The following is an 11,034-nucleotide window of genomic DNA, read 5'->3' as shown; positions in this document are numbered from 1 at the left end:
CATCCTCTCCAGCATCTATAGTCTCCTGATTTCTTCATTTTGGCCACCTCAGAGTCATGTTTCAAAGCACAAAGCTTATCATACTTACAGCCTCAAAGAGTCTTCTTGGCCTGCAAGTTTCAGACCAAGCCTTTTAGCTTATTGTTCAAGGCACTCCACAATCCTCCCCTACCAGTCTCTCAGTCTTCAGTCATAGAGAATGACTTAACATACCCCAAACATGTTCTGCCTTATGCCAATGTCATACTTTTGCTTATGGTGTTCCTCTACGTGGAATGTCTGTTACCCGCTTCCACTCTCCATGGCTGCCTATAAAAGGCCTTCCTTCCTAAAAGGGCTGGTTCAAATGCTGCTTTCTACAAGAAACAATCTCAGATTTACCCAAGTTTAATTAATCTGTCCATCCCCCTTATTCTTTTCCATGGGTCTGTCAGAGAATTTAACAAACTGGATGGGAACTCTACATTTACTGGTTTACTGTCTGTCTTACCTGCTGGATTGTGACCTCCTTGGGGCCCCATCATGCATATTTGGTCTATCTTGGAGACTTCTGAACTCATGTCCTGCTTTATAGAGTGTGCATCGGAAAGTATTTATTTAATGGGGGAATGAAATATTGCATTAGCCTTTTATACTCTTTCTCCTCTTTTCCTTACCTTCTCTCAGGTTTTTCACTATTACTGATGACAAAGTATGGCTTAGAGAGGGCAAAAAATTCGGATTCTCTGTCATTATACAGGAAAATGTAATAACATTAGACTAGGATTCAGGAGGCCCAGTCTAGTTCTGCTACCTGGTGACTCACTATTTTATCCTTTATGATTGATTTTACTCACTGGATTTGTTTCCTTACCTTTCCAATAGAGTAAGGCATTGAAAGGGTTGGGGTTTCTAATAAAATAGAATAATGGAAAGTGACTAGTTTTGGAGCCAAACAGACCTGGTTTTGAATCCAAGCTCTCCACTTACTAACTGTGAAAGTTACTTCCTATCTCTGAATTTCAGTTTCTTCATTTGTAAAATGGGATCATAATTCTTATGTGTGAGGAATAAGTAATCTGGTAGCCATAATTTGAACCTTTATAAACATATTCCCTATATCTAAATCATATCTTCTATTTTTGAAATCCATACTAGAAAGGACATATTTTATTCCACTAGATTCTTTCCAACCTCTTCACCAGGTTTCCCTGCTTTCAGTGTTTAATTTAGGCCAGTACCGACGAGAGGCAGTGAGCTACAAGAACTATGAATTCTTCCTTCCAGACAACATGGAGGCCCTACTTATCAGGAAGTAAGTGACTAACATTTTAGAGATCAGTACTGCCAATGGCTGAAGGAAGGCTTTTTTCAGATGATGGGGACATGGGGGAGAGCAATTTAGGTTAGTAAGGAGGTATTCTAGACTCTCAAAGGGTGGTTGGGAAAGCCCTTCCATTAGCCTACCCAAAGTCTGTCTCTGGTCGTAACCATCCCCTACTTAAGAACTTAGGAACAAATAATCCCCTACTCCTTACGAGAGAGAGTGGAAAATTCTAAGCCTAACATTTAAAAGTCTCAATAGCTTGGCCCATTCCAGTCTTTCCAACCCTATCTATTCAACCTCAAGGTCTCTCTCCTCTACAAGACACTGAGCACTTCCAGTACTCATACATTGATCCATGTCCTTATAATATAACCCATCAAAGAGTAATCACTAGATTCTTGCCAAAGACATAAATACATTGCCACCATCATACCTGTGCTTGTACTGTTACCCATTCCAGGAATGCCTTCTACTTCACAGACCATATACCCGAACTCTTCTTGGGTTTAAGGACCAGTTCTACTTGAGGTCTGTCAGTTCAAGGGATAGATCTTTTAATATTATGACATCTGTCATTAGTCTACTTTTCCTGGGTATTCCACTTTATCCCTGCCCCTAAGATGTGCACACAGAGCCACTCAACTGTGTGACCTGTCTGTGCTCTTCATAGTGCCTAGAACATAGGATATCCTGTGTAGATGTTTCATAGATGAATAATGTGGAACATCTTACAGATGGTGTAAAAGATAATGGAGAAAAATACAGAGGAACTCATCTTGGGGATAGTGATTGTCTCTGTTTCTTTTTCCATCTTTTTCAGGCAGTGTGCCCTGGCAGCCCTGAAAGATGTCCATAACTATCTCAGCCGTGAGGAAGGTCATGTTGCGGTAAAGAAATTTGCATTTTTCCTAAAGTTTCTGCTGGTATGAATGACAGCTAATAGGTATTGAACATTTACTATGTTACACACATTATTCTAAGTAATTTGCAAATATTAATTTAATTCTGCCTTCTTCCAAGAGGCAGGCATTGTTGTTATACTCCATGGTATAGCACAGAAGAATGACACAGAGATTAAATAATTTTCCAAGGTGGCACAGCGTGTTTGCAGCAAAGCCAAAACTAGAATTCAGGTTGTATAGCTCTAAAATCTATACCTTTAACCACTATGCTTTACCACTCTACCTCCAAGAATTCAGTAAGACTACACTAGAGTTTAAGAGTACCATACAAATATTTCTTAGTTCTAGAGATTTACCTAAATATCTATTCAATTTAATCCCATAGACCCTGGGCATAAGATTTGTGAAATCTAAAAGGGGAATAAATCCTCAAATGGTCCCATCTAAAGTGCTGAGGGTAAAGAGTTTCCTGTTCTTGAAGAGCTCCAAAGTGTTGGGGAAGGAAGAAGCTTCAACTAGGAGTTGAAAAAATCTATTCTAGCTTTGCTCTGTCAGCAACTCTTGGTGGCCTTGATCAAGGCAAATATTTCATCTAAGCCTCAGCTATTTTACCTATAAAATGACCTTAATAAAAATTTACAATTCTCCTCTTATTTATACCTAAAGTCTGCTACATTTCTGGGCTGACAACAAAGGCTCAATGAATGCTTGAGAAATCGGCATAAGTCAACTCTAAATCATTCCTATCCTTCAAAACTCAGTTCAAGTTCTATCTCACCCTGGAAGTCCTCCACTTAGCACAAGGATAGTCAAGGAGTAGGTGTTCTTTCAGCACTATATTCAGAGTAAATCAATCTCATCATTTGCCTCTAGGTTTTTGATGCCACCAACACTACTAGAGAACGACGGTCACTAATTCTGCAGTTTGCGAAAGAACATGGTTACAAGGTATAGTTACATTCCCACTCTTATCTAAGGCCTACTTATCTAGTACAAACTCAAAAGAAAGGCAAACCAGAGAACTCCAAGATGCCAAATCAGCTACAAATCAGGCTCAACATTTTAATTTGGTTATATGGTTTTTCAGATCACAGAAGCAAAGAAACAGAATAAGAAAGAAGAGGTGTTACATTAGGCAATGGAAGATAATTGCTGACAGGCTGCTGACACTGTGGGGGGTGGAAATGAAGAAGGAGGGAAGACAGCCACTTATAGTGGATATATAAGAATATATAAGAACTAAAAACCAGTAAAAACATAAAAATTAATCTAGGGCTATTCAGTTTAGAGTCAATATGCCTCATAAAACTCAGAATCATGGAAAGCACCACCGAATGAAATTATGTTGTCAGAGATGCCTCTAGATATGACTCAGAGCCACCAAGAAGAAGTCAAGCTACGTTTGGCCATACCAAACATAATTCTCTGCCAGAAATCTCTCTTCTTTTTCTCTTATAGGTCTTTTTCATTGAGTCCATCTGCAATGACCCTGGCATCATTGCAGAAAACATCAGGGTAAGGAACACCTGTTACCTTTCCTCCTTACTTTTCCTCTGGCTTGGATAATGTATAAAAATACCTCTATTAGGTTAAAGGTGGTATTCTTCTCTGAGGTTCTCTATTCTACTTCCTATAGGAAGTATTCCCTGGCCATCCTTGCCTACAATGATCCTAAGAAATTTAAAGAAGCCAATGTGGGGTGCCTGGGTGGCTCAGTTGGTTAAGCGTCCAACTCTTTATTTCAGCTCAGGTCATGATCTCATGGTTTGTGAGTTTGAACCCTACATGGGTCCCTGTGCTGGCAGTGTAGAGCCTGCTTGGGATTCTCTCTCTCTCTCTCTCTCTCTCTCTCTCTCTCTCCCTCTCTCTCTCTCTTCCTCTCTGTCTTTCTCTCTCTCAAAATAAATGAATAAACTTTTAAAAAGAAGCCAATGTAATATAAAGTCCTTAACATGCACTAGGCACCAAGCTTGACTCTTACTGATTTGTGACAAAAAACCTACATGTTGGGAATCATTTCATTGTTGGAGAGAGAAAAATAGAGGTTCCAAGATAGGCGACGTGTCAAGGATTCATACAACTAGAAAGAGGTAGAACTGGGACTGGAGCTCAGGCTTGTATCAGGAATATATCTGCTTTTATTTTTTAAAATATAATACACTGTCAAATTGGTTTCCATACAACACCTAGTGCTGATCATAACAAGTGCCCACCTCCATGCCCATGACCCACTTTCTCCTCTCCCCCACCCCCCGTCAACCCTTAGTTTGTTCTCACTCCTTAAGAGTCTCTTATGGTTTGCCTCCCTCCCTCTCTGTAACTTTTTCTTTCCCCTTCCCCTCCCCCGTGGACTTCTGTTAAGGCACCAAAATTGGCAAAGACGAAGTCAAACTTTCACTTTTCGCAGACAACATGGAAAACCCAACAGACTCCAACAAAAGACTGCTAGAACTGATACCTGAATTCAGCAAAGTCACAGGGTACAAAATTAATGTACAGAAATCGGTTGCATTTTTATACACCAATAATGAAGCAACATAAAGAGAAATAAAGAAACTGATCCCATTCACAATTGCATTAAGAACTGCCTTTAGATTCTAGGCCCATAGCCTAGAACTGGATTGCCCACCACATTTTGTTTTCCCCTATTTCATGAAATTACTGGATTTTGGGGACAGAAGAGACCTTAAAGGTCACCCCCTTCAACCCTCCCTCAGATACTTGTAATTTCAGCTAAATGTTTGCCTATATTTTCTTTTCATACCTCCAGTGACAAGAGACTCATTGCCTTCATCAAATTCAGTCAGTTGAAGCTGAAATATGCCTCCCTGAAATTTTCACTGATTGGTCCTATTTTTGCTTCTTGGAGCATAGACCATCTACAATCCCTTTCTTCTTCATCCACCCTTCTACCCATTTACTGATTCAACACGAATTGAATCTATACAACTGAACTGAACTATTCTGAGTATTAGAGACATAGAGGAGAGTCCTGCCCTTGAGCTCACAGTCTAATGAGAGATAGCGGCAAGTTTATAGACATAACTATAAGATCAGTGCTGAGATGAAGAAATAAAGGAGGCTGTGGGAGAACATTGTTGAGAAACTAACCTTGCATGGGAAGGATAGAGGTATATCAGGGAAGAATTCTCAAAGAAAGCAATAGCTGACCTGAATCTTAAAGAATGCATAGGAATTTGGCAGGTGAAGAATTGGACATAAGGGAACAGCATATATTAATTATGGTATCTCCAGGGAACTATAAGTAGTTTAAGTTAGCTAGAGCAAAGCAATGAGAGAGAATTGGGAGATAAGATGAAAAAATAATTTGGGGCTCAATTATGACAAATGGGTCACCCAGTGAAATAGTTCATACTGTTCCCTAAAAGATATAAGGAAATAGTGCACAGTTTTAAGCAGGGAAATGCCATGGTCAGATGTGCGTGTTAAAAAATATCTTTCTGGCTACTAGTTTGAGGAATACATCAGAAGTAACAAGACTGTAGACAAGAGTAATTAGCCAAAAGCTAGAGTAAGCATACAGGCAAAAGAGAATGGAAATCAATAGGAAGGATATTTAGAAGATAAAGTGAAGACGATGGGGGATGAAGATACAGCCTACTGAGAGGTGGGGGATGAAGACACATCAAGGATGACTCCTATATTCCTTTTACGTTCAGGTAACTGAGTGGATTATAGTGCCATTCACTGAGATAGTAAATGTAGATGGAGAAGATAGGCATTGGGGGATTAAGAGATGTGAATCCTTCAGAAATTTAAAGCCAACATGCTATGTTCTCTCATTAAACACTCAACGCATGTAAGCCATTATGAACCTTGGCCAAAATCTTCTGTCCCTCTTCATCCATTTCTCACATCACAATTTCTGCTCCTCTTTTAAGTGTTCCTCTTAAACAGTGTGTGCTCTGGAACTGAGTACAATATAACAGGCCTTGTTTAATCACATAGAGATAAGAAATGAGGAGTTACACAGTCCAAATTTTCTTCAAATGACTGACTTTGTAAACTTGAGCAAGACCCTTTGTCCAAGTCTCAATTTTCTCATTTTTGTTATGAAGGATGTTGTACTCAATGATTTCTAAGGGCACTTCCAAAGGGCACTGTTTGAGTCTCTGTCTTTCATAGTTCCTCTATTCTACCTTTTCTTAGCAAGTAAAACTTGGAAGCCCTGATTACATAGACTGTGACCGGGAAAAGGTTCTGGAAGACTTTCTAAAGAGAATTGAGTGCTATGAGATCAACTACCAACCTTTGGATGATGAACTGGACAGGTAAGAACCCAGAACCCTAAAGCCCAGGACTGGATCCTTAACCCTATTGTGATGTCCTTTAGGACTTGGGAAAATAACTTCCCTCTCTGGGCATCAACCTCTCTATCTGTAAAATCAGGGAGCTAGATTTGATGATTTGTCTTCAAGAACCCTCCAAGTTCTAATTATCTGAGGTGGTGATTCCTTGATATGTAAAACGTCCGTTGAAGTGTTAAAGTAGTGCCTTCCTGAACGATATGGATAGATCAGGATGCTGATCTCTGGTAACAAATGCACCCCTCCTATGGTTTTTGCTATTATTTTTTCAAAATTATTGCTCACACATGGGTGACACTTAAGTTTCCAAATATGTTCACCTTCTTTGTTTCATCAAATACCCTCACCACCCCTATAAAGGAAGCCAAAATAGATCTTATGTTCATAAATTTTCAAGAAGAGGAAATTGTTCAAGCTTCTGGCACAAATCAGGGGATAGAATTCAGATTCTAACAATATATTTTGTCTCCTACTCATATCTCTTTTCACAAAACCCACGTACCTTTTCAGTCAATAAGTATTTTGCCCTTTTGGGCTGTGGTGTACATAGGGGGTATAAATAATGGTAAGAGAGGTGGTTTCTATCCTCAGGTAGCTTCCATCATGACTTGACATATGGGAAGATACATAAAAAATATGAAACTCTCATTCATAATGTCAGCTAAAAATTAGAAAGATGTTATCTGGTAGTACAGGGAATGTGTACCAGGATATTACCAGAATCCTACTCTTCAAAATGGGCTGTGATGATCAGAGACTCTGGTCATCCATATCCTTTGGACTCCAAGTGAGAAGTATAAGGAGGCTTCAAATAGTCATTCAAACCTTAAGAAGTTTAAAGAGCAGCCTTACTGCTTTGCCCAGCCAAAGTCCTATGAGGCAAGAATTGTTACTGCCTCAGTCCTTAGGTGGGTAAACTGAGACCCAGAGCAGGGAAAGGACTTACCTGAGGCCACATAATGAGTCAGTAGAATATTTATTCAAACCCTTATCTTCAAACTTCCAGACTGGTTCTCCCCCTCCCATATTCCTTAATCATAAAGAAGTGTCACATCAGGCTTAGACACTCAGTGCAAGGAGCAAGACCTTTATGTACAATTGTAAAAATTGTTCACTGTACAAGGACAACCAGGTCAAGGGCACACTTTCTTTTTTCCCCCAAGCATGTGTGCTGGAGTGAGGCTGTTTCTGCCCTGATGACAGTGTAACTTTTTCAAGTGTCCATAAATGCATCATATAGGCTAGCACCATGTGGTGAAAGAAGCTTGAAGAAGGGGAGTTAAAGTGAAATAATGGCATTAAGAAAGCCCCTAGCCTTCAGCCTAGACTCCTGCAGGTGTTCAGTTAGTGTTTTATTAATCAGTTTGGGCCTGAAGGTGACAGATTCTGAAGGTTGGTTTTATTTAATCATTTTTACATCAACAGACATTTACAGCCCATGCATCAGGGTCCAACCAAACCTGTGCCCCAGGAATCCAAAGAGGAAAGGGCTGTCCCTGCTTTGACAAAATACCCGCTTGGTTGGAGAAGATGATACACAATGTGCAGTTGATCAGAATTGTGGAAATGATAAACCAAGTGGGCTAGAAGAACACAGAGGGGAAGACCCAGCACAGTTTGGAAAAAAAATCTGAAAGAGCAGGTTTACCTAGTATAAGTAGAAAAGACACATGTTTGGGGTACCAGAAGGGTGGAGGCTACCAAAAATAACAAAAAAATCTGGAAAGCTTTTTTATATTTTAATTCCAAACCAGCATCAATGTGATCAAGATGGAAAAAAAAACCAGAATTTCATAGGACCTTATCATATTATCATACAGTTTATAATTTTTACTTTACATTACACATGGTAGAGGTGGGCATTAACTAATATAATACTTTTGGTGGGAAACACCTCTAAATGACTTCACATGATCCTAGACTCAATGAAAACTTAGAGAGAGTGAATGTGCTGGCTTTGAAGGATGGTTGCACAGGAGCTCAGCTTTGGAAAGCAGGCAAAGAATGCCTTTTCAAGCAAAGAGAACAGCATTTTGGAATGGCCTAGTTAAATCTGAATGAAAGTAGAGGGTGCAGAGAATATTCCAGCAAAAGCATGAAAGCTAGATTGAAACAGAGAAATCATGGCATGGATGAGGTCATGGGACCATGATATCAGGCCAAGTGGGGCCAATGCTTGAAGACACCTGGAATGTCAGACTAAACTGAGCAAATAGGAAGTTCTCCTAGAGCCACCCAGGACCTAGTTTCAGGAACAGTCAGTAATTAGGCAAAAAAGCTACACCAGATATTTTCTACCCCTAGGTTCTGAGATCCTAGACAAGATAGTTGGAGAGGTTAACCTTAGGCAAATCACTTCCTCTTTCTGTGTTTCAGTTTCCTCTCCTATAAAATGAAGCTAATAATCCCTGAGTCCTAGGATGATTATAATGATTCATGTAGTTTGAAGTCCCCAGGGAGTGGGACAAAAGAAAATGCACAAAAGAAAATTCTCAGCAAGTGCAAGTGTCCTTTGGGAACCATTGGACATAGATGACAGGGATGGGCATGATTAAGCTCATGCTTAATGAGCAGCTAAAAAAGGCCTTCTCTAGGAAAATCGGAGGAGAGGCTTTCTGAAACCAAACCCCTCAGCCACTGCTTTACATGATTTGGGGTAGTGCAGCTATTTCTATTTACTTGGTTTTGTTAGTGTGTACCCAGGGTTGCTGGTGTGTCACCCCATTGCTGCAACCTTCCCCACCTCTTCCCAGGGATCTTACCTCCTTATAGTCCAGCAACTAAAGGATTCATACCTGGTTTGTCAGGGTCCTCAGAAGACTTACTCCATGGTTCTAGTATTCTGATTAGTCAGTGTTGCCCATTCCCAGCTTCTCTGCAGACAGGTTGTTGAATAGTTTGATTATCACTCTGTGTGTAGTTATTAGTTCATGCCTAGAACAGAGAATTGAGGGGATAAAAAAGAGGCTTGAAGCAAGGACCACAAGATTCCCACTAATGTTGTGGAGAGCCTCTGCATCCCCATACCCCAATACTTGGCACACCTATGAGTAAATGACTGTTTATGGAAGGGGTGTTGAGCATTGATGATGCGTTTCCAAGTGTGTGTTCTTGACTAGCCTAAGAGCTCCCAAAGGGCAGATGCTGAGTCACCACCTCAAGCACAATGCTTAGAACAGAAGACGGTGTGTTTGTTGACTGCATGACAGATGGGGAGAGAAATCCCAATCCTTTTCCCTTTCTGAGTGAAGAGAGAGACATATACACAGACACAAGTGCACCCAGACACAATCTGGTAGCTACCTGTAGAATGTCAAATACAATATATCATATCAGAGGCTTAAATAATAGAGATGCAGAGGTCAGCTTGAGATTTAAAAGAGTGAATGGACAATTGAGGAGCTGCCAGTGAGATGTGGAAGGCAGCCAGGGACACAGAGGACTACTGCTTTTCTCTGAGTATGTCAAGAGTGTGAACCACAGAGAAGAGAGCCCAGATGCCTGGAGTGTAAAAAAATAATGTTAGGAGATATCCTGTATTAAGATGAAACTGAGGAAAGGAGACAGAGGGAGATGGTAGCAGGCAGTGAGCTCTTTGGGGTGGCCAAGAGCCTAGTCTCTAGAATGTGTACCTAGAACAGGGCAAGGCATGGCATTTTGTTAGAGGAAAAAGTTAAGTGAAAGCTTCATTGTACAGGAAGCTTGAAAGCAGGGTGTGTGGTTGGGGCTTTGTCTTGGGATCAACCTCTCCACTGTCATCCCCTGAGCTGCTTGCTCCTGCTTGGGCTGGCCCAGCCACCTCTCCTACATCAAGATCTTCGATGTGGGCACACGCTACATGGTGAACCGAGTGCAAGACCACATCCAGAGCCGCACAGTCTACTATCTCATGAACATCCATGTCACACCCCGCTCCATCTACCTATGCCGGCATGGTGAGAGTGAACTCAACCTCAGAGGCCGCATTGGAGGTGACTCTGGTCTCTCAGCTCGGGGCAAGCAGGTAGGAAGGGCCCCATGTATCCAAGGCATTGACTGATCTGGCCCAGGTGGGCCATGGGTGGGTGGTGTGGCCACTGGCTGGGCCCTGAGGATGGGAGGGAGACTCAGTGGCAGAGTAAAGCAGTTTTTGGTCACAGCCACTCTTCCACTCCATCATCCACTCAGTGTTGTCCCAACCTTGAATGGCTTCCATGTATCAACAGCATCTGCAAGTCTGATAACTTGGTCCTGGCACTTAAGGCCTGCCCAGATCTGGCTGCACCTCCAGCCCCATTACAGTGAGAACACTTCATTCCTTCCTGACTTGTCCTCTCATCTTTCTCACAACTCTGTGCCTTTGCTTGTACAATTTCTCCCACCTAGCCTGCCCTCCTCTGTCATCTGGTCATCATCACTTGCACAGACAGCTTCCCTGGATCCTTGAATTCATCTTCTCCTCCCTTACTTAGGGCTGATGCCACAGCCCCCAGCCCCCATTACAGGTTATTTCACTGTC

At 41.3% G+C, this 11,034-nt stretch overlaps 1 protein-coding gene across 1 annotated transcript in view; it reads left to right on the top strand.

The window, feature by feature from the left end:
- Positions 1 to 11,034, top strand: part of PFKFB1 (6-phosphofructo-2-kinase/fructose-2,6-biphosphatase 1) — a 96,376-nt gene that overhangs the window by 54,052 nt on the left and 31,290 nt on the right. Inside the window, exons 2-8 of the mRNA XM_049643251.1 lie at positions 667 to 691; positions 1,185 to 1,294; positions 2,127 to 2,193; positions 3,082 to 3,156; positions 3,667 to 3,723; positions 6,379 to 6,500; positions 10,332 to 10,539. Coding sequence (XP_049499208.1) covers positions 667 to 691; positions 1,185 to 1,294; positions 2,127 to 2,193; positions 3,082 to 3,156; positions 3,667 to 3,723; positions 6,379 to 6,500; positions 10,332 to 10,539 — 664 coding nt within the window. The remainder of the gene's footprint in view (positions 1 to 666; positions 692 to 1,184; positions 1,295 to 2,126; positions 2,194 to 3,081; positions 3,157 to 3,666; positions 3,724 to 6,378; positions 6,501 to 10,331; positions 10,540 to 11,034) is intronic.

This window comes from Panthera uncia, chromosome X (assembly GCF_023721935.1).
Source record: "Panthera uncia isolate 11264 chromosome X, Puncia_PCG_1.0, whole genome shotgun sequence".
NCBI lineage: Eukaryota > Metazoa > Chordata > Mammalia > Carnivora > Felidae > Panthera > Panthera uncia.
This window is presented reverse-complemented; position numbering and strand designations above follow the sequence as displayed.